The 24119-nt window shown below is 41.2% G+C and overlaps 1 protein-coding gene across 3 annotated transcripts; it reads left to right on the top strand.

Annotated features, from left to right (window-relative positions):
• Positions 1–3: 3 nt before the first annotated feature.
• On the top strand, positions 4–24119 carry RXYLT1 (ribitol xylosyltransferase 1). 3 transcript variants are annotated; one of them, XM_069773605.1, is made up of 7 exons: positions 4–624; positions 1171–1341; positions 2390–2492; positions 16005–16319; positions 21862–22032; positions 23124–23274; positions 23828–24119. In XM_069773605.1, the coding sequence occupies exons 1-7, from the start codon at positions 480–482 to the stop codon at positions 23942–23944; spliced, it is 1173 nt and encodes a 390-aa protein (XP_069629706.1). In that variant the 5' UTR covers positions 4–479; the 3' UTR covers positions 23945–24119. The 3 variants fall into 3 exon arrangements, with proteins under 3 accessions (XP_069629706.1, XP_069629707.1, XP_069629705.1); XM_069773606.1 differs by having other exon boundaries at positions 23124–23287; XM_069773604.1 differs by having other exon boundaries at positions 23124–24119.

The following is a 24119-nucleotide window of genomic DNA, read 5'->3' as shown; positions in this document are numbered from 1 at the left end:
TACGAGTCAGGTGGAACACCATGAGACAAGATGATCATACAGCAAGCCACCTCAGAGCTAAGAAAGAATCTACACCTCCTGATTTACCAGATCTGGGTTCAGGATTTTTCCAAGTCTCATTAGCTGCTGCTGTTAGGCTTTTCACCCTCTTCTACACCACAGGATACGTCTGCTTCTTAGCTTCCTCTAGGAGATGTAATTACCTTGTTTGCGCAGAGGTCAAAGACATCAGCGATGCTCCTGATCTCTCCTCCCTTCTTGTGACACATCACTGGGCTTTTGGTCTGCCTACAGCCTACCGGGGTTGTTACCGAGTACTAGGAGTAGTCCTTGCTAGGCCTTTGTAGGCGCCCGCCCGCGTACGAAGCGCGGGCGTTTCCTGGACTCCGTACCGAAATCCGGACGGAGCCCAGGGCCGCGGGCGGAGCGAGGCCCTTCCCGCCCCGCCGCCGCCGGGGTCTCCGCCCGCGCCGGGCGGGATGCGGGGCGCTCGCAAGCGGCTGTGCTCCGCCCTGATCGTCGCTTACGGCCTCTTCTCCCTGTACGCGGCCTACACCGTCTTCCTCCGGCCCCGCCGCCCGGCCGCCCCCCGCCCGCCGCACCGGGACCGCCGCGGCCCGCGAGGTGAGAGCGGCGGCAGGGCCGCTCCGAGCCGCCCTGCCGCCGGCGGGCGGGCCGGCCTGGCCGCGACCGGCGGTGCAGCTGCGGGGGACGGGGACGGGGACGGGGACGGGGACGGGGACGGGGACGGGGAGGGGGGGGCGGCGGGTTCGATGCGGAGCCGGCGCGCTGTGTCAGCTCCCGCCTGCGCCAGAGAGGCCTTGGCGAGCGCGGCGTAGGGGAGCGGCGGCGGCGGCTCCCCCCGCTGCCGTCCCCGGTCTGGAAAGGCCGGGCGCCGCGCCTCTTCCCCCAGCGGCCCTGCTGGGTACCGCTGCGGCGAGGGGGGGGGGCGGAAGCGGCGCCTGAGGGAGACCGGGGCCGGGGCCGGGGCCGGGGCCACGCTGGGGGCGGCGGCCATTTCCCCAGGGCCTGGTCAGGCACGGGGCTGCGGGCCGGCGCGGGGGGGGCGGTGCTGCTGCTGGTGGAAATTCTGAATTCCAGAAAACTCGTCAGTTTTCTAAACTTGTGAGTTCGTTCTTTTGGTGTAAATTGCACTTTTGGGTTTCTTAGATCGTGCTGCCTTGGGAAATGGAGAGTGGAATCCGTGGGAAGGGGACGAGAAAAACGAGCTGCTTGCTTCTCAGCAGAGATATGAAGCTAATCTTAAGATGATACAAAATGCAAGATCTCACGTAGAACAAACCAGTCTTAGGGTACAGATTTGGGGCAAAGCAGCAATTGGTAAGCAGATACAATCAATGTCTGTTAATCACTTAACCTTCCAGATATAGCACTTTTCTCCGCTTTTTAATGACTAAAATTTATGTACATGATTAAATACGGATATCTGTACGTGAAGAGCATTAAGTAAATGGTAGCTGTTACTTAAATTTATGTTAATACCAATATAAGAGTGGTTAGACTCCTGTTTCTTTGAATTAGTTCTTTTCAAGGCTGTTTTTCACATCTGTCAAAGAAAATGGCTTAAATGGCAGGGAAACATAGTTACTTTTTGAGTCCAGTCTAGCTTAGAATACAACACAAGGGCAGGCCTTTTATTTAGCTAAACCAGAATATTTATTTTTGTCACACTTGCACTTTGTGAAACAAAGCATCTGTGAAACAAAGCATCGCACAATGAGAAATAAGGCATTTTCTCTACTGCAGTACTGCTGCCACTGATGCAATTGGAAATTCTTCTGTTGTAGAAGACACCGCGTTTCCTCTCTACATAAACTGGGGGCCAAGGTCCTCTCAAGCTCTCTTAACTACTGCTGAAGACATCATTGTTCTTATTTTAGCCTTTTTGAAAATGTAAAATTTCCAGCTTCAGTTGAACTTCCGCATAGCATTGTAGAACATGTTGGTATATTACATGATGATGCATTCTATCACAAAAATTCGATGTGTTTCACAAAAGCTTAAGAGAACTATGCATGTCCTTAAAATGCTGATTAATATTTACTCAGTTTTAAGTGGTATGTGTACCGGAAAGAGATGCTAACAGAAGCGGTAGTGTGGTATATATCTTCATCTACTGATATTTTGACAACCAAAGAATCTTTTTAAATGCCCCGATGTGTGAAAAATTAATCTTAACTAATTTGAAGTCATACAGAATTTGGGAAGCAATGTCCATATTATATAAGAAGCTCTGACATTTTTTTCCCAAGTTCTTACATTGTTATGCTTTTTCATTTCCTAGAAATACTTTACTTTTATTTGCTAGGATTGTAGAGTAGATGAGATCTATGCATTCAAATTCTCCATCGTATCTTCATTTATGTAGGTCTTTACCTTTGGCAACATATTTTTGGAGGGCACCTTGAGCCAGCTGATGTGACTGCGCAGTGGAGAGAAGGAAGCCAAAAAGCAGGAAAAACATGTTTCAGGTACTAGCTGCATGATGTTAACTTCAATTGTGTTAACTTTTAACAAAGGATGAATTGGAAAGTTAAAGACCATGATTGCATGGTGCATTATTTTGTCTATCTCAAAGTTGCAGTTATTTTAATATCAGTTGCAAACACTTTAATTTTGGCATGTTTTGATAATGTCGTGGTTTAGCCCCAGCCAGCGACTAAGCACCACGCAGCTGCTCACTCACTCCCCCCCCCCCCCCACCCAGTGGGATGGGGGAGAAAATCGGGAAAAGAAGTAAAACTCATGGGTTGAGATAAGAAAGGTTTAATAGAACAGAAAAGGAGAAACTAATAATGATAACACTAATAAAATGACAACAGTAATAATAAAAGGATTGGCATGTACAAATGATGCACAGTGCAATTGCGCACCACCTGCTGATCGACACCCAGTTAGTCCCCGAGCGGCGATTTCGCGCCCCCACTCCCCAGTTCCTATAGGAGATGGGACGTCACACGGTATGGAATACCCTGTTGGACAGCTTGGGTCAGCTGCCCTGGCTGTGTCCTGTGCCAACCTCCCCACTGGCTGGGCATGAGAAGCTGAAAAATCCTTGACTTAGTCTAAACACTACTTAGCAACAACTGAAAACATCAGTGTTATCAACATTCTTCACGTACTGAACTCAAAAGGTAGCACTATACCAGCTACTAGGAAGACAGTTAACTCTATCCCAGCTGAAACTAGGACAATAACTATGGAATACGGAAACAACTTCTTATTCAAAATTAACAGAAAGAATGGTTACTTCTATTTATGAAAACACATACTTGATAAACCCAGCAAATTCTAGCCCAAACATGTCACTATTAAAAAATAGAAAACTAGGGAACAATTTCATCTGCTGTTTTATGAAGATGTGTTTATTTGAAAGAAATGTGGAAAGGCTTACCAATGCTGAGAGGGAGGGCAGCCAAGAGACCTCAGGAGCGGGGGAAATACAACCCTGAGAAAAGTCTAAGAACTAGGATTTGGGGCTTGTAATTGACTGAAGGAAGCATGGAGTTGAGGCAAGAAGCTGTCTCCTGCTAATTGGTTTCTGTTGTACTCGGGGAAAAGGGACTTCACTCATTCATTCATAAATAGGCTTGTATCAAAACCATAATTTGTTTCTATTTATAACAAAAACAATCTGTGAGACCTAGCATCTGGTTAACTAATTGATTTGCTAAGCAAAATTTTATATGTAAAGGAAGATTACACTTGAAGCATTGTTTGCTTTAAAAATGGATTTTGATCTGTGATCACGCATGTTTTAAGACTACTGTCAAATGTTTTATATTATTTTATATTACTTATTTAATGAATGATATAGAACTTTTCTCCAAGGTCCTATTTAATACAGTTTTATAGGCTTTCTGTAAAGATACAGTGAAAGCTGAAGGATTTTTCATCTATTTGGCCAGTTTGCCAGTCTGCAGTAGTAGCTCTCCTACAACATTTAGTCACTTGAACCAGTACCCATCTGTTAAAGTTTTCTTTTAGAGCATAAGTGACACACGCTTAAGTGAATTTAACTTCCGAAAAATGTGTTGCTTCAGAAAGGTGTTTTTCCTCACACAATAAGATGGGGTTCTAGTTGAAATTTGCAGATAATGTTTGAAGTAAATATGTGATTGTGAATTGAAAGGGGTTTTTTAAGTGCTCACTAAAGTTTTTTATCACTTTGAATTGTTTATCAATATATCTGGCTGTGCACATGGTACAGGCCATAGAATCTTTTCAGTAACACCTACATCACATTCATAAGTGATTAAAAAATGTTTTCTGGAAAGATGTGTAGACTTGATTTAAACATAGCAATTATTAAAGAGTCTGTCTTACATCTAAGAAAATAGATTAAATGACATACTCTTTAAAAAAATAGCTGTATTCCTTGTCTGCGAATATAACCTGATCCTACAAGATTAGGGAATCAACTATGAATGATGCTGCTGCATCTTGGTAGTGTCCTTGACAGAGCAATAGAGCTTTCCATTCACAAATTTGGAGAAAGGATACAATACTTTCTTTGAATGGGGACCAGTGCCTGCAGCGTTATCTTGGTGGGAAGAGAATTCTTTGTTTCCAGAATTAAAATGTCAGAAGCTGTAGAATCAATGACACTCTACCAGACAGATTGTCTTCTTGGTATGGACAAAAGGATTTTTTTCAAGCCCTTGCTTTTCATGTTTATAATATGAAAATAATTTTCGGCACTTAATGAGTCTGTCACTTGACTGATTATGATTATTTTCTCTCTCGTGTGCCTGTTTCACATGAATAATAACCTCACATGGTTCCTTAGGCTATACATCTCTCAGAGAATTCTATGCTAGTATTTAAATATCTTCTCGTTATGTTTAGAGGAACCAGGGATAATAGAGTCTTTATTTTAAACTTGAACTTACATGCTAGATCTTATAAAAATATAAAGTTTAAGTTTGGTAGCAATGTAACAGAGGTTAAAATTTGGCAGGCTAGGAGGAACCTGTTGTGCAAAATACAGAAAATATGCAAATATAACTTATTTTAATGATTAGGATTCTGAAATGAAATAGCTGAAGTTCTACTTTTCACTCAAATTGGAAATGTTATTTTGTATTTTTTTTGTGAGGAAGAATTAGTACATGATTTTGGCTGCTCGCTGGTTATAAGATTTTCTAGACTTGTTGACTTCTTTATTGCCAGGCTGAGGTAAATTATCTCCATTTGATTACTAGATGAGGCTAGAGGGAACTAGCTGAGGTGACATATTTGGACAATATGTGCTGCTGTGCAGTTTTTTGTGGTAAGTCTAATGATTGTTAAAATGTAGAGCTCTCATGAATGTTTTTAAACAATACCAAATCTAAAGACACAAAAATGCCAAAATATCACTTGAACACAGTTGCATGAGTAAGCCCATTTCGTATATTTGTGATGGAGAATACACCAAAGAAGTTGCCTAAAGAATACTGTAAGTATCAACTTCTGCATGAAATGCAGGGACATTTATTTAAAAACGCAAGTGGAGAAGGAACTACATAGCTGTGGATTTTAGTGACTCATCGTCTTAGCACTTGCCTTGGCCCAAAGCAATTCACATCCTTCTTTTGATTCAAAGAAATTGACTCAATAGTTTGATTAACTATTAAGTAGGTATTCTTTATTGGCAGCGCTGGATGCACGGGGGATCGCTCCACCTATCGTGCACACCGGGGGATCGCTCCACCTATCGTGCACACCGTCAGGTCTAATTGTGCAGGTTAAATTCATGTTCTATATACATATTCACTAGATTTCCGAGAAATGTTATACATATTCATTAGTTTTCCGGGAAACTATTAGCATATGCAAATGTCCTTTACGCAGGCGCATTGAAGGTCTCTGGTGGTCTTCAGGAGTCCTCCGGTGGTCTTCCATAGTCTTCCTCACTTGTCCGCTATTTGACCCTTCTCAGGTGATTCTGCGCAGTATGGTCTTTTACATGTTTTAATACATCACTGCTCGTTAGTGTTCTTATTATCTAAGTTCTCAGTAGTGGTGTAAAAACCATATGGTTAGTTTAAGCTAAATTATCTACAAGGACAAGAACAAAGGCAGGAGTTCTTATCTTTTCTGGCCCTATCTATTCAAGCAAGGCCTCTACTTGAGCCTTCTCGACAAGATCGTAAATTTATCAAACATTTAATTAAGTTTTGTGATTGTTCATGGTTCCTTCTTGCTCATCACTCCCAAGTACCAGTCTCTGACAGGCTTAATCCTTGACGAGCACTAGTCTTTGGTATGTAAAGTTACAGAGAGACAATCATTAAGCAATTAGCAGTTCGTTCTCTATATCAATCCCCCCTTTTCTTTAAACCTTTGCAAATTCTTTTGCAACTATAGGATTCCACTACTCCCGAGAGACCGTGTAAAATATTTTCCGGTTTCTACTTGATGTCTGATTTTATTTCGTTTCCAACTTTCGTAATTTTCTACTGTGCCCTGACAACATCACACAAAACACTTAAGCATAATGCAGACCATCATTCCTAAAGTCATTAAAATTATAACCACAATAAAAATTTGCTTTAGCCACCGGAAATTTGGCAGCCAGGATGTTAGTTTGTCCCACAGTTCTCTAAATCCCCATGAGAGGTCATCGTTTGTTATTTCATGTAGTATTTTGGTCTGTTTCCAAATTTCTTCTAAGTCGGTGGAGATTCTTCCACTTTTGATCTACATACATGCAACAACTCGTATTTATAACTGTGCATACTCCACCCTGAGAGGTCAATAATAGATCTAATGCCATTCTATTTTGTTGTACAATTTGAGATAAACTGGATATTTCTAATTGTTGGGCTCTTATTGCATCAATTGTTCTATTCTCAAGGTTTTCTATTACTGCCGAAATGTTAACTATGGCTTTTTCTAACTCACTCACTCCCAACCATGGAAGAAACCATCGGACAAAAGTATGAAAGGCAGTAGGCCTCTTTACTAAAGGATTCTCAACATCTCGTCTAATCTTTCGAAAGTGTGTTTGCACCCATCCTTTTGGTGGAGAACTGTGTATAGTCATATTTGGAACCACTGCTCCCAAAGTACATGTTCCCATCCAATTCTTTGGTAAAACTTTCCAGGCAGTGTCATTGCATAGCCAGTACCATCCTTTTCCTTCTGGCACTCGCCATGCTGTAGTATTAACAGAAGTTGAAGTTCCAATATCTATAGTTTTGTTACAGACTGTATGATTCCCTACATATGTCCCATTAACACAGTCACTTTTTCCAAGTCCTTTAGGTGGATTACATCTCTGTACACACGTACAATAAGGCTCCTGGGCCTCAGGACTAATTATTTCTAACTTCTGGACTCCGTCATTGTCAGTATACCATGTGGTACTTTCCCAAAGAGTGGTCCAGGAGTGATTACTTGGTATCGGAATACCAATTAGTGAGATCCCTTTTCCACCATGTTCTGGCATGTGAGTACATATCCAACAGTCAGTTCTGTTCAGGATTTGGGAAACATTTTGCGTCAGGGAGAAATGTGAGTTCAAGTTCCATCTAGCTTCATTTGAACCGAGTAATAACTCTGTTACCATCATGATCTGGAGAACTGCAGACCTGTGGGTCCTGTAGGGATGACCGTCCATGGCCTCTCAGGTGCTCTCTTTACTGTTGAATAGTGGATCCAGGCTGGCTGTTCCTTGATCTTAATAGCAGTGAAGGTCGTCAGCAACACTTGATAGGGTCCGTCCCATTTCTCCTCCAGAGGTTGTCCTGAAAAAACCTTTACATATACATAATCACTCGGTTTAAAGGGATGGATTGGTTGATCTAACCCTCTAGCCCTGGTTCCTAAAACTTGTTTATTTATATTTTCCAACTGCTTCTGGAGGGATACCATGTAGTCACACAAATACCCTGCACCCAGTTGCGTTAAATCTTCTCCTGTAAATTGAAATTGATATGGTCTCCCATACAATATTTCAAAGGGACTTAAATTTTCCTTTGTTTTTGGTTTCACTCTCATTCTAAGCAATGCCAGGGGAAGAGATTGGGGCCAAGTTAGATTACTCTCTTGACCAATTTTTGCTATTTGTTGCTTAATTAAATGATTCATCTTCTCAACTTGCCCACTTGCCTGAGGTCTATATGGGGTATGTAACTGCCAGTCTATCTTCAAAGTTTTGCTCACCTGCTGTACTACTTTGGCACAAAAATGAGAACCTCGATCGGAAGATATTGTTGCTGGAATTCCGAAACGAGGAATGATTTCATTCAACAATATCCTAGTTACTTCTCTTGCTTTGTTTGTTCGGCAGGGGTAAGCCTCTGGCCAGCCTGAAAATGTGTCAGTCATGACTAACAGGTATCGGTACCCCCCTTTTCTTGGGAGCTCCGAAAAATCAATTTGCCACTGTTGTCCTGGATAATTTCCTTTGCCAATTATCCCCAACTTTACTTTATTTGCCACATTAGGGTTATTACGTAAACAAATTTCACACTGTTGAGATATTTGTTTCACCATTGTATATAGATTGCGTCCTATTAATTTCTGATTTAAGTTTTTGTACAGGGCATCTGCTCCCCAATGTGTCTTATTATGTTCAGTTAAAACTGTTGTCCATATTAAATTGGATGGTATTACTATACGATTATCTGCTAAATGAACCCATCCATCTGACTCTACTTTACCATCCAGATCTTCAATTAATTTTAGGTCTTCCTTTGAATAATTTGGTTTCTGATTTGTACTTACAGTTTGGATTTTACCGTCTGGTATTAAGGATACTGTTTCTGCTTCCACTTCTTCTGCCACCCGCCTAGCCTCATAATCTGCTAGTCGATTTCCAATTTCTGAATCTGTGTTTCCTTTTTGGTGTCCTCAACAATGCATGATAGCTACCTTTTCTGGTTGCTTCACGGCTTCTAATAGTTTCAAGATTTCTTCTGCATGTTTTATTTGCTTTCCTTGAGCAGTTAGCAATCCTCGTTCCTTCCAAATTGCACCGTGAGCGTGAACTACTCCAAATGCATATTTAGAATCTGTCCAAATGTTTATCTTTTTCCCTTTTGCCAATTCCAATGCTCTGGTAAGGGCAATTATTTCCGCCTTTTGCGCTGAAGTTCCAGAAGGCAATGACTTAGATTCGATTACCTGTTGGGTGGTTGTGATTGCGTATCCTGCTTTACGTTGTCCCTGTTTTATAAAACTACTCCCGTCGGTATACCAGGAGTTTTCAGCATCCTCCAGAGGTTCTTCTTTGAGGTCTGGTCAACTGGAATATATAGCTTCTACTGTTTCTATGCAGTCATGTGTCACTGGTTCATCCAAAGTTCCACTAAGAAAAGAGGCTGGATTGACAATGTTAGTAACTACAATTTCCACATCATCTTGTTCTACTAACACTGCTTGGTACTTTAAGAATCTCTGGGGCGAAAGCCAATGGCTTCCTTTCTGTTCCAAAACTGCTGAAACTGTATGGGAGACTAGCACTGTTATTTTCTGTCCCATGGTAAACTTTCGGGCTTCTTGAATATTGATAACAACTGCTGCAACAGCTCGAAGGCAACCAGGCCATCCTTTGCTCACCTCATCCAGTTGTTTGGAGAAATAAGCTACTGCTCGTTTATAGGGACCAAGTCTTTGTGCTAGTACTCCCAAAGCTATTCCTTGTCTCTCATGAGAAAACAGCCAAAACGGTTTTGAAACATCCGGCAGTCCTAGAGCAGGAGCTCTCATTAGTTCTCGTTTGAGCTGCTTAAATGCATTTCGTGTTTCTCCAGTCCAAATTACTTTTGACTGGTCTCCCTTTATCAATTCATATAATGGCTTTACCAGTAATCCATAATTATATATCCAAAGGCAACACCAACCTGTCTTTCCCAGAAAGGTCCGCAGCTCTTTTACCGTTTGGGGCTCCGGTGTTCGGCAAATGGCTTCTTTCCGCTCAGTCCCGAGCTCCCGTTGTCCTCCCGAGATTTCAAGTCCCAGGTAGGTCACACGCTGTCGAACCAGCTGGGCTTTCTGTTGAGAGACTCGATATCCACTTAAACCCAAAAAATTAAGAAGATTCACAGTCCATCGAATACAGCTTTCCCTGGTTTCAGTAGCTATTAAGAGATCATCCACATATTGTAACAAGATTCCTTCATTGTCTGGGGGTACCCAAGTTTCAAGCTCTTTCGCCAATTGATTTCCAAAGATAGTGGGGCTATTCTTAAAGCCTTGAGGTAATACTGTCCATGTTAGCTGAGTTCTTCTCCCGGACTCAGGATTTTCCCATTCAAAAGCAAACAAATTCTGACTCTCTGTGGCTAAGGTCAGGCAGAAGAAGGCATCCTTCAAATCCAGCACAGTAAACCAAACTTGGTTATCTTTTAGTTTTGTTAACAGAGTATATGGATTCGCGACTACTGGATGTATATCCTCAGTAATCTTATTTATGGCTCTCAGATCTTGGACTAATCTATAGCTTTTCCCGTCTGCGTTTTTAATTGGTAGTATAGGTGTATTATATTCTGATTCACACTCAATCAATATTCCATATTGTAGAAACTTGTCAATTATTTCCTTGATCCCCTTCCTATCATCTAATTTCAGGGGATATTGCTTAACTTTGACAGGTTCTTCTCCTGGTCTCAGCTTAATTACTATAGGGGCTGCATTTTTAGCTTTTCCTGGAACCTCAGAGGCGCAGACTCCAGGATATACTTGATCAACAATTTCTGGAGGTACTTCAAATTTTGGTTCAGCTTGTATTAATGCCAAGCTTAAAATGTTAATTAGCTGGTCTTCCTTGATTTTTAATTCCATTTTTCCTTTTTCAAAAACAATTTCTGCTTCCAATTGTTCTAGCAAATCACGGCCTAACAAGGATTTTGGAGATCCGGGCAAATACAGAAATTTATGTATTCCTATTTGTTTACCCAATTTATATTTAAGTGGTTTTAGGAAATAAGCCTTTTTCTGCTGGCCAGTAGCTCCCACTACAGTCACAAACTCTTCATCCTCCGGTATCAACCTTTGATTTAACACTGAATAGGACGCTCCCGTATCTACAAGAAAATCCACCTCTTGTTCTGTTTTCCCTAGCTTAACTTTAACCAGTGGATCCGCTAGGGTGGATTCCCCCGGTCCCCCTCATTGACCAGAGGTAACATTGGCTACGACAGCTTGTGCTCCACTTAGCTTAGGACATTGTCCTTTCCAATGGCCTGTTTCTTTACAATAAGCACATTGGTCCGATCTTAGGGGCTGGTGTGAGCCTCCCCTCCTTCCAGTTCCCCGAACTCTCCCACGAAGGGAGTTGTCCTGCTTTCCCAGTGCAGCTACGGTGGCTGCAGCAATAGCTTTTCCCATTTTTCGTCTCTCATCCCCTTCTCTGTTCCGATACGTTCTCCAAGCTTCCTCTATCAATTTTTCTAAGTCCCTTATCTCAGGCTCTTTCAGTTTCTGAAGCTTTCACCTTATGTCTTCTGAAGATTGTCCTAAAAACAAAAAGACTAACTGTTGTTTTCCCACTTCAGATAAGGGATCTAAGGTAGTAAATTTCCGCATAGCTACTCTTAACCGATCAAGAAACTCTGTGGGAGTTTCAGTCTGACCTTGTTTCACTGCATACAGACTTGACCAGTTAACTGCTTTCGGTATCGCATTTTCAATACCAATTTTTATCCATTCTTGATATTTTTTCAACAATCGGTAATCATGGTCATCATTAGGGTCCCACTTGGGGTCTGTTCTCGGTACGTGATTATCTACCGTACCGGGTAAAACCCCAGCAGTTATTTGAATTTGGACCTGAGTCCGAGCATTCTTTATTATTAATTGCTTTTCAGTTTCGGTTAAGGCATCTAACATCAAATCGATGTCCTTCCAATCTGGATCTTGATTTTTAACAATTAACTCAAATCTTTTAGCAACTCCCTCAGGATCATCCCGATATCCTTTTACCATTTCCCTCCATGAATCTAAATCATTCATCGTAAATGGCACTTTAATCCTCGTAGGACCAGTAGCTCCTATTGCCTGTGTTAAGGGAGCCTGGATTATTGGACCGACCTTACTCCGGGTGCGAGCTGTAATAGGAGTAAAACCTAAATCTTTCGTGCTCGTACCTTCGTCAGGCTCTTTCGCACCTGTATCATCAGTAAAATTACCTTCTACGGGTGTTGGAGGTAGTACGGGTGGTGAAAAAACAAAATCTTCTATTCTTTCCTCAGTTTCCTTTAATTTTACACATCTTTGTCCTATACTACATGCCGAACAACATCTCTTCATCTTCCCTGTAGTCCTTTTCTGCTCCTTTTCCATTGCTAACACAAGAGGGTCTTGTGGGGCCAAATTAATGCCACATTCTTTCTGCCACTCTGAATGATTTCTTAAAGTGAAAAACATATCTGCGTACATCACCTCATCCCATTTTCCTTCTCGTCTCAAAAACAACATCAATTGTAACAAAGTGCTATAATTCAACGTCCCATTAAAGGGCCATTTTTCGTCATCATCTAACTTATATAAAGGCCACCACTGATTGCAATACTTTATTAAAGTTTTCTTATCCACACTTCCACCTGGCGGTCCCCCTGTCTCCTTCCAGTGATCCAAAATACGGCCTAAGGGGCTCTTTTTCAATATTCCACCACTTTGTTTACCTCCCATATTACTCGTTTATATTTTTACCTTTCCAACCACAAACAATCTCAACTGTATATGTAGCCCGTTCCCTCTTGTCCCAGGGAGTCCAAACCCGACACTCAGAGCATTCAATATCCCCTCCACAATCTATTTGCAACCTCTGTTTGCACCACATGCATTCCAAGACATATGAGGGCATACACTCATTTCCTGGATGTAAAAGACACCACTCAATTACCCACATTTATACGATGCACCATACAGGGACTTTCTTACACCAACACCACAAAATGATTAAGATAATCAAACTCAAACTTACAATTACAATGCTAACATATAAATTCAAGTTCCACATCACCAGTGCGTCACACTTCGTTCGTCTCCGGCCGTACCCCTTGCAGAGTTACAAGACTGCGGATCAGAACTCCACACGCTCCGCAGCTGAGCTGCGTCTCATTTACTCAAACATTCAATCCACAGTTTTAATTGTCTTATGTTGTTTAGACCAAAATCCGCAAACGATATCCGTAATTCAGTCCCAGTAGCCGTTTACCTCATTCAGTAACCGAAAACGTCAAAATCAAATTCAAAACATAAACAAAAGCACATGAGTGGGTACCAAACCTAAAGCACACAAAGTGTATAAAAGCATACAGAGTGTACCGAAACAAAAGCACCCAAACATATACCACACCAAATGTATACCAAGGGTGCTAGCTACCTGGTATACACCATCCTGCATAAGTTTACTTTTGTCTTATGACTTATGGATAGCTTTACAAATGACCGGTCCCAAAAATAAAAGATTAAAGAATACCTTTACTCCTTTAGATGGTGTCCTTGTCTGCTCCCACAGTGATCCGATTGAGGCGAGGAGTCCCTCCGGGAAATCCCGGGGGTACCCTAGGGAGTCCTGTTCTCAGCGGGTCCTGCAGCCGAGCAGAGCAGGTCCCATCTGGGTCGCCAGATTGATTCAAAGAAATTGACTCAATAGTTTGATTAACTATTAAGTAGGTATTCTTTATTGGCAGCGCTGGATGCACGGGGGATCGCTCCACCTATCGTGCACACCGTCAGGTCTAATTGTGCAGGTTAAATTCATGTTCTATATACATATTCACTAGATTTCCGAGAAATGTTATACATATTCATTAGTTTTCCGGGAAACTATTAGCATATGCAAATGTCCTTTACGCAGGCGCATTGAAGGTCTCTGGTGGTCTTCAGGAGTCCTCCGGTGGTCTTCCATAGTCTTCCTCACTTGTCCGCTATTTGACCCTTCTCAGGTGATTCTGCGCAGTATGGTCTTTTACATGTTTTAATACATCACTGCTCGTTAGTGTTCTTATTATCTAAGTTCTCAGTAGTGGTGTAAAAACCATATGGTTAGTTTAAGCTAAATTATCTACAAGGACAAGAACAAAGGCAGGAGTTCTTATCTTTTCTGGCCCTATCTATTCAAGCAAGGCCTCTACTTGAGCCTTCTCGACAAGATCGTAAATTTATCAAACATTTAATTAAGTTTTGTGATTGTTCATGGTTCCTTCTTGCTCATCACTCCCAAGTACCAGTCTCTGACAGGCTTAATCCTTGACGAGCACTAGTCTTTGGTATGTAAAGTTACAGAGAGACAATCATTAAGCAATTAGCAGTTCGTTCTCTATATCAGTAGTGAAAATCTCTTAGTACTACTGCCTTTATTTTGCAGCTTCTGTAATCTCCCTTATGTTTCCCAGTCCCGATTGTGTTCTGACTGGAGTTAATAGTACAACCTTAGCCTTATGTTTTTATTATTTAAGTATGGGATTTCCATAGCGTTTCTTTTTTCCCCACTGTAATTTTATGCTGTTAAACTTATTATTTTCCTCCACACAGGTCATTGCTTCCCCACTTGTACATCCTGTTATTACTGTAAAGTTGGTAGCCTCAGGACACTCTGTCCATGGATAAAACCCTTTTCCCCCAGGTCTTTTTTTACAAGGTGATCACTGGATCAACTACGTATCCTATTCACTATTTTAGGCATTCTGATGCTCAAGGTGTTTTCTTATGATTCCCAGTGAATATTTTCTCATTGTTTGTTAAACTAACTTTGGATTTAAGCCTTGACCTGACTTATATTTAATCTATTAGAAATCTTGATTCCAGTCATGAGTCTCATGAATTTTGGCTCCAAAATATGCCACTCCCATGGCAGCAGTATGTCAGCTTAACTCAGGTTTAGAATATGCTTGCCTAAGGACAGCATGCTTCAGATAACCTCACTGGAGTAGTTTTTTACAGCTTTTGCTGTGAATTTTCTTTTCCTCACTAAGCACACTTGAACTGAAACTAGCTGTCAATCTCAGCACTTCATGAGTTAAAACTCATGGTCATTCTAAATTAAGTTTTGGTTGTAGCTGAAAAACTGTAGTAATGCAGTAGACCAAGAAAACGTAATACTTCATTGACTCTTGGGGAAGAAAAAAAACATTGCTAGTTTTTTTTCCCCTCCACTTTTTCCCAAGCTGTGTAATGGCTAATCCTTTGAGTTCAGTCAATAGGCTGTTAACACAGCAGTTAACTGAAGAGCAGGAGCTGGCAAACTGGTTTGCTTCATTGCGGTTCATAAGTGGCTGTTCTCAGATACTTGTAGATGATCAGTGATTTAATGATTTTTCTACATGATTGAAATTCCTCTGTTAAATACATTGTGCAAGATCTAGAAATGCAATTTTCTACCTGAAATCTTTGTGCTTACTAGCTTATATCGGAGCCTTAAGTTTGATCTGGGTCACACAAGCAACATAAGTTTACATTTAGACAGGTACCTCTTGTGTTATAGATTCTACTCAGTATCAGATGGCACAGTGTTTTTTTGGTCTAACCTTAACTGAACCAAAATTACAGAGGAAAGTAGTACGCCAGACCAGCTAACTGTCCCTCATAATGATACCTGTCTTAGTATACTCTTACAGGTTTTTGGGAGGGCCTCTCTCTTGTTCTAATACAGTATTCATTGGTTATTACTGGAAATAACAAAAAGTTTTGCCTTTAGTGAACATCAAAGTATTTCCTTTTTTCAAAGTTGATTGATTTACCCACATTTTCATGTTTGAATATGATAATAGTTCTGATTTACTGACAAAATACTTTATTTTCATTTAAGCCTAAATCTCCTTTTTCTTGAGTAAAGATGAAGGCAGCTTGTTTCCTGTGTTAAGCTGTAGATACTAACGACAGAAATGGTTATAGTTGCACAGTTACTTTGCAGTATATTGCGTTTACTTTAATGAATTAAAAAAGAAAAATCTCTGGAGTACAGACTGTGTGGGAGGGATGTTTAGAGGATTAAGGTCAATGATTTGTCTTAAGGGTGCTTACTGTTTGTATTTTGGTTTTCACAGTTTCATCACTGGTCCATCTGTAGTTCCTGGCTACTTCTCAGTTGAGGCTGAAAATGTTGTGCTAGTTCTGAATGGAAGAGAAAAAGCGAAGATCACTTATGCCACTCAATGGTTGCATTACGCACAAACATTAATTCAGACTCACAAAATACAGCACATAGCAGTTGTGCTGCTTGGAAATGAGCAGTGCAACAATGAATGGATTCAACCATACCTGAAAAGAAATGGAGGATTTGTAAATCTACTCTTTGTTACATATGACTATGCATTGGTAAATGAAGAAGATATTTTCCAGTGGCCTTTAGGAGTTGCTACGTAAGTGCTATAGACATAAATTACAATTGAAACTTAATTGTTATGCATGAGGTATAGAAAATATGTCTGAATGTTACTGCTGATACCCAAAACGATTATAGTAAGTAAATTGTAGAACATGATCCTATTAATGATTTTCTAAATCAAGCGTTGGAATTTTTGGAAATTGCATTTAGGAATAAAAATTATAACAGGAAAAGAATGCTAGGATTAAGGTAGCTTTACCTGTGTCTGGTGGGGTTTTCTGTTTTGTTTATTTTTTCTTCAGTAGATTTGCTCTTGAGATTTATCATAAATGCTGATGTAATATGTATGAATAACACGGGGATTTAAAAGATAATTATATAATTAAGTTCCAACTACTGCTTGTTTAGGAAAGGAAAGGGATGGTACTGGTGGTACTTTTTTAACCACTGTTACGGCTCTCAAAAGGAAATTGTGTGCCTCCCATTTGGAATTAATATACTCCAGTATCACAGTAATGTAAGCTGGCTTAACTGCTTACTCACAAAAACATTTTTGTTATACTTACTGCTGAAACTGTTTATGTGGAGTAGATAAAGGTTTGGTTCAGTTAGATGCATTTTTACTCCTTGTTAACAGAGTCAATAGTGTTTTAGCTACTTATCATGGTAATATAAGATGAAAAGAATACAGGAGTATTTTCATATCTTGTGTTGAATTTTAATTCAATAGCCTGTATTGAGCCAGTTGGCAAACTGTATGGAGTTTTTATACATAGCTTGAACTTGCTCACAGTGTCACTGAAATGCACTAAATTTGGATTCTTGATGATGTCAGAGAATCGATGGCATTGGAGGTTCCTAAGCAAAAAGAAGTTGAGTTTTGAGATGCAAAGACTAAGGCGACAAATAACAGAAAGCAACAACAGTTACAACAATAAACTGGGGTACAAAGCTGGGTGGGGAAAGATAGATCAGTTATCAGAATGGGGCTTTGCAGCCCTTGCATGCCAGTGGTTTTAAAAATTGTGGTTAAAGGTATGCAAATGCACCAGATTTTTCAGATGAAGAGGGAGAACAAAGATGTAGAATCCTGCAAAAATATTTGGCATGAAGAAAAAATGGTTTTCTGAAAGTAAGTGAATTAACATTCATCATGCAGGAGAATAATGAGGAAAGGACTGTTCCATCAAAATTTGGGAAGGTGAAGAAATTGAATATATCTTCAGAACCATTAATGGCAATGAAGAAATCACTGTGAAATAGAGACTACCTTTGAAACCAGTAAAGAATTGGGATAGGGGTATAGCTTTTCTTACAAAAAAAGGAACAACAGGGAAGTAGAACAGTGATCCATCAGAAATAATAACATTAGAAGGAATATGTGTCTTAGTTTGAGAATGCAAAGGAGCAGAAACTTTTTTAACATTCATCTGTTCCAGAAAAAAATACTGACTTTATGTAATGAAAAAGTTAATGCTAGCCCTTCAGCTGAAGCAGTGTTTCACTGGCTGTCATGCTGACCAAAATTAGTGATGTAAGATTTGAGGAATCAGTCAAAAAAAGAAAAATGCCCGATGTGGTGAAAACATGTCTAAAAGGACGGCATAGAGTTTACATTGGATCCCAGGACCTTGCATTGGTTTTGTTGAGTCCAAAAAGACAAGTTAAATAGCTTGTGCGACAAGCTATTTAGTAGCCAAAAGATTAGGTTAATGAAGTCCACTCAGATCAAAGTGTGGTTTTCCTTTGAGAGGTTACCAGTGGTATTCTCAGTTGATAAGCATGCCCAGAGATTAAGGTAGCTGAACTTAAATTCCATAGTTCCCATTCACCTGGCCATGTCAGTCAAAACTAGCGGTTGCATCAAGAACAGCTCCTTTTGAAAAAGCATGTTTCTCAAGGACATTTTGTAACATAGAATCATAGAATCATTTAGGTTGGAAAAGACCTTCAAGATCATCGAGTCCAACCATTAACCATGCCCACTAAACCATGTCCTGAAGTACCCTGTCCACTCGCTTTTTTAATATCTCCAGGGATGGTGACTCAACCACTTCCCTGGGCAGCCTGTTCCAGTGCTTGGTAACCCTTTCAGTGAAGACATTTTTCCTAATATCCAATCTAAACCTCCCCTGGCGCAACTTGAGGATATTTCCTCTTGTCCTATCACTAGTTACTTGACAGAAGAGACCAGCACCCACCTCAGTACAACCCCCCTTCAGGCAGTTGTAGAGAGCAATAAGGTCTCCCCTCAGGCTCCTCTGTTCCAGACTAAACAGCCCCAGTTCCCTCAGCTGCTCCTCATAAGACTTGTGCTCCAGGCCCTTCACCAACTTGGTTGCCCTTCTCTGGACACGCTCCAGCAACTCATGTCTGTCTTGTGGTGAGGGGCCCAAAACTGAGCACAGGACTCGAGGTGCGGCCTCACCAGTGCCAAGTACAGGGCAACAATCACCTCCCTGCTCCTGCTGGCCGCACTATTTCTGGTACAGGCCAGGATGCCGTTGGCCTTCTTGGCCACCTGGGCACACTGCTGGCTCATATTCAGCCGGCTGTCAACCAGCACCCCCAGGTCTTTCTCTGCTGTGCAGCTTTCCAGCCGCTCTTCCCCAAGCCTGTAGCACTGCATGGGGTTGCTGTGACCGAAGTGCAGGACCCAGCACTTGGCCTTGTTGAACTTCATATGATTGGCCTCAGCCCATCGATGCAGGCTGTCCAGATCTCTTTGTAGAGCCTCCCTACCCTCCAGCAGATCGACCCTGCCTCCCAACTTGGTGTCGTCTGCAAACTTGCTGAGGGTGCACTCAATCCCCTCATCCAAATCCTCAATAAAGATATTAAACAGAACGGGGCCAAACACCAAGCCCTGGGGAACACCACTTGTGACCCACTGCCAACTGGATTTCGCCCCATTCACCACAACCGTCTGGGCTCGGCCATCCAGCCAGTTTTTCACCTAGTGAAGAGTGCACTCATCCAGGCCACGAGATGCCAGTTTCTCAAGGAGTATGCTATGAGAGACAGTGTCAAAGGCCTTGCTGAAGTCAAGGAAGATAACATCCACAGCCTTTCCCTCATCCACTAGTCAGGTCACCTGGTCATAGAAGGAGATCAGGTTGGTCAAGAAGGACCTGCCTTTCGTAAACCCATGCTGACTGGGCCTGATCCCCTTCTTATCCTGGACTTGCCATGTGAGTGCTCTCAAGACAAACCGTTCCATAATCCTCCCCCGTACTGAGGTCAGGCTGACAGGCCTGTAGTTCCCTGGATTCCCCCCTCCGACCCTTCTTATAAATGGGAGTCACATTGGCAAGCCTCCAGTCCTCTGGGACCTCCCCTGTTGACCAGGAACGCTGATAGAGGATAGAGAGTGGCTTGGCAAGGACCTCCGCCAGTTCCCTCAGTACTCTTGGATGGATCCCATCGGGTCCCATAGATTTGTGAGTGTCCGGATGGCATAGTAGGTCCCTAACTGTTTCCTCCTGGATTAAGGGGGGTATGTTCTGTTCATCTTTACCTTCCAGCTCGAGGGGTAGAGTACCCTGGGGATAACTGGACTCACTATTAAAGACTGAGGCAAAGGAGGCATTAAGTACCTCGGCCTTTTCCTCATCTCTGGTTGCTACGTTCCCTTCTGTATCCATTAAAGGAAAGATATTGTCCTTGGGATTCTTTTTACTGTTAACATATTTGTAAAAACATTTTTTGTTGTCCCTTACAATAGTGGCCAGACTTAGTTCTAGCTGAGCTTTTGCCGTTCTAATTTTCTCTTTGTATGATCTAACAAGATCCCTGTACTCCTCCCAAGTTGCCCGCCCTTTCCTCCAGAGATGATAAACTATCTTTTTTTTCTTGACTCCTAGCAAAAGCTCCCCGTTCAGCCAGGCCGGTCGTTTTCCTCGGCGGTTTGACTTGTGGCACATGGGAATAGCCTGGTCCTGAGCCATTAAGATTTCCTTCTTAAAGAATGTCCATCCCTCCTGGACCCCTTTGCCCTTCAGGACTGTCTCCCAAGGGACTCTCTCAACCAGTGTCTTGAAGAGGCCAAAGTTTGCCCTCTGGAAGTCCATAGTGGTGGTTTTGCTGACCACCTTCCTTGCCTCACCAAGAATTGAAAATTCTATCATTTCATGGTCGCTAAGCCCAAGACGGCCTCTGACCATCACACCTCCCACCAGTCCTTCCCTGTTCGTAAGCAACAGATCTAGCAAGGCTCCTCCCCTGGTTGGCTCACCCACCAGCTGTGTCAGGAAGTTATCTTGCACACACTCCAGGAACCTCCTAGATTGTTTACTCACTGCTGTTTTGTATTTCCAGCAGATGTCTGGAAAGTTAAAGTCCCCCACGAGGACAAGGGCACACGATTCTGAGACTACTGCCAGCCGCTTGTAGAATGATTCATCTGTCTCTTCAGCCTGGTCGGGTGGTCTATAACAGACTCCCAGCACAATATCTGTCTTATTGGCTTTCCCTCTCATCCTCACCCATAAGCACTCCAGCTAGTCATCAGAATCGTGTAGCTCTGTACAGTCAAAACATTCCCTGACATAGAGAGCCACCCCACCACCTCTTCTACCTTGCCTATCCTTTCTGAAGAGCTTGTAGCCATCCATTGCAGCACTCCAGTCATGGGAGTCGTCCCACCATGTTTCCATGATGGCAACTAAGTCATAGATATATCCTGCTGCACGATGGCTTCCCGCTCCTCCTGTTTATTGCCCGTGCTTCGTGCATTGGCACAGATGCATTTGAGCTGGGTTATCTGTTGCGGAGGATCCACAGGGGACATCACACACAGCCCAATGTGATCAAGTGAAGTTCATTTACTACCACATTTGACACAGTTATATCTCTTGTGCTTGTGCACGCGCCTTATACAATACACTAATTGGTACAATACCCCGGTTCACACGACACTATCTTATCCTCTGTTGGCTGTGCAAGCTTCTTCACGAGGTGTCCAGCAGTTACTTATCTCATTCTTCAGCATCCAGGTGTTGTTTGTCAGGCTCTTCTTATCTTCCTTTTTCCCAGCATACAAGGACACAGCATCCTTGTCTGCTCCAGCACTTTGTAAACTTATGCTTCGTTCCCACCTAACGGCTGGATTGCTCACATGCCTTCGCCCAGCCAAGAAATCCTCAACAGTTATCGAATCCACCCCTAACATCGGCATGCTGCCCCCAGGCTCATCTCTGGTGCACCCAGTTTTATCCCTTACCCCCTTCAAACCTAGTTTAAAGCCCTCTCTATGAGCCCCGCCATCTCATGAGCGAGGATTCTTTTACCTCTTTGAGATAGCTGGACAACATGCATACATAATAACTCTGATGTCAAAAGAAGACATAAATTTTATGGAAAGTCTCTGAAGAGAGTGATGGGGGCAAAGGGAATAAAGACTAACTTTTAGGACAGGACTTGCGCTGGTTTGCTTGTGGGTCTGTGTTTATAGATGTGGATTGGCAACACAGGTGGTTTTAGTCTTAGAATCTGCTGCAGTAAAGATGAAATGGTGCAAAATGTTTTTTCTTTGACATAAAATACATAGTTGTCTAACATATACACTGTTTTTACAGCTACAGAAATTTTCCTGTTGTAGAACCCAGCTGGTCAATGCTACATGATCCAAGATCGTATCTATGTAATTTCTTAGGAACAGTTTATAAGAACTCTTCTAGGGAAACCCTAATGGAAGTTCTGAAGCAGGATGGGCTTGACAAACTTTGCTGGATTGCAGCCAGAGAACAGTAAGACTTCGATTTACTTCATGAAAATATTCAGACTTTTTTGCCTGGTTCATTATTACCAATCCTTTCTTGAGTGTTAAAAAATAGTACAAATAAAGGTGACCAGTCATAATTAAAACAGAGAACATTGCTGAGACTCTTTGTAGAGGTCTTCATAAGTTAACAGCCTTCGTGTTGCTCTATTTTACATAAAGCATATTTTTAAATACATACAGAAATCTCCTATGTATACTACATATAAAGACCATCTTTTTTTTTCTTATATACATTTGATTATGGTGGGAGAATAACTAGTCTTGCACCTTGTGTGTATTAATATCTTAGTAGAAGAAAAAGCTGTGTTTTGTTGTGTTCTGTATAGGAGAGTGGATTTAATCTATATGACGTGGCTCTTTTTTATTTCAAGTAGGTAGAACAGATCTTTTGACTTTCAGGAATAGGGTTCTGATTGTATTTCTTAATTTTGCCAAGCAACACCTGTAAAATGTTTGATAGCAGGCACAGCAGTGCTTAGGAAGACCTCAGCTAGCCTGATGAAGAATCTTAGGAGATGGATTGTATCTGTGATATAAGCTCCTATCTCACAGACATTCTGAGGCACTACAGGCAGATGGATTCAGGTTAACGGATTGCTTTACATGCTAACTTTTGAAGAGCAAACCTCTACTGTTTTAATGTATTTGAGGCCCAAAAAAATTCATTTAGAAGTCCATTGAGTGTCTCTCTGTATGTCTATTTCTGAACTGTGCTGTGAAGTAAATTGACATATGCATCATCCAAGTCACGCAGAAGATTTAAAATGGTGTTTCAGTTTGCTTCTTACACTTCTAAGTATTAATAATTTCCTAAAAGGACCATACCTAAAAAGTGTTACAGTCTATTTTTAACAGTGACATTTTCAATAAATTTTTAGAAGACACTTGAATAGTTAAGACTAAAAGTAAAAGCCTCTTGATTGTGTGTATAATATAAAATTCTTACGTTGACAGCATTTTTGGTTTTATAAATAATTGGAATTAAAGCATAGATCTATTTTTAGGTTGCAGCGCCTGTGGGAAAAATGTTAATTTTCAATCCCTTTACTTTCCTAGGTGGCAGCCTCAAGAAACAGATGAAAGTTTCAAAAATTATCAAGATGCCTTGCTGCAGAGTGATTTGACATTGTGCCCAGTGGGAATAAATACAGAATGCTATAGAATTTATGAAGCTTGTTCATATGGATCTCTGCCTGTTATAGAAGATGTAATGACATCGGGTGATTGCGGAAATTCATCAGTGTACCACAGTGCTCCATTACAATTATTAAAAACCATGGGGGCTCCATTTATCTTTATTAAGAACTGGAAAGAGCTTCCTGCTGTTCTAGAGAAAGAAAAAAAAATGAGCTTACAAGAAAAGATTCAGAGGAGAAAAAAGCTTATAGAGTGGTATCGAAACTTCAAAGCATGGATGAGACAGAAATTCATTAATACTTTGGAAAATTCATTTTTGCCAAATGCTAAAGGATAAATTGTCCCTTTTGAAAATCTAGAATAGATGGAAAGTCTAATTTCCATTAACCTTCCAAGAGAGCTTTTATACAAAAGAAATCTCACAAGGCAGATGCATTCCTTTTGAAGTCAACAGAATTGTGCTAGCTTGGGCAAGAGCTACATTTGACCCTTCATCCTTAACAATTTTGAGAGAGGTTGTTGACTTAGCAAGATGGTAGTCTGTAAGGATGACAACAATTTTGTTATCATTTTTACAATTTCCATGTTGGTGTGTGACCTGATAGATTTTTTTTCTTTTTTAGGAGAATATCTTTGAGCATGTGAACTTGTTAAAATCTAACATGAGTACAACAGTTGTGTTTGAAGAAAAGAGAAGAATGGAAGCTGTATGGTACAGGGTAATTTATTACGTAGACTAAAGAAGAGAAGTATGATTATAGCAAAATCACCAAGTTTAGCACAATCATTAAGATGCATCCTGGTAAGTGTTTTGAAAATGTGAACTATTTATTTGATTGACATTTCATTTCTAAGAAAGTGGCCATAAAGCTAATGAAACACTGTGGAATAAAAGTTTATATTTCAAGGTGAAAA

Source organism: Haliaeetus albicilla, chromosome 28, assembly GCF_947461875.1.
Source record: "Haliaeetus albicilla chromosome 28, bHalAlb1.1, whole genome shotgun sequence".
Taxonomy (NCBI): Eukaryota; Metazoa; Chordata; class Aves; order Accipitriformes; family Accipitridae; genus Haliaeetus; species Haliaeetus albicilla.
The sequence above is the reverse complement of the archived record's forward strand: the minus strand, read 5'-3'. Positions and strand labels throughout refer to the sequence as shown.

Bases quoted from the DNA above. Each gene is read 5' to 3' on its own strand.
- RXYLT1 (XM_069773604.1), top strand. From the start codon at position 480: ATGCGGGGCGCTCGCAAGCGGCTGTGCTCCGCCCTGATCGTCGCTTAC. The intron at 625-1,170 runs GTGAGAGCGGCG...TGGGTTTCTTAG, and splicing joins GGACCGCCGCGGCCCGCGAG to ATCGTGCTGCCTTGGGAAAT. The intron at 16,320-21,861 runs GTAAGTGCTATA...CTGTTTTTACAG, and splicing joins TGGCCTTTAGGAGTTGCTAC to CTACAGAAATTTTCCTGTTG.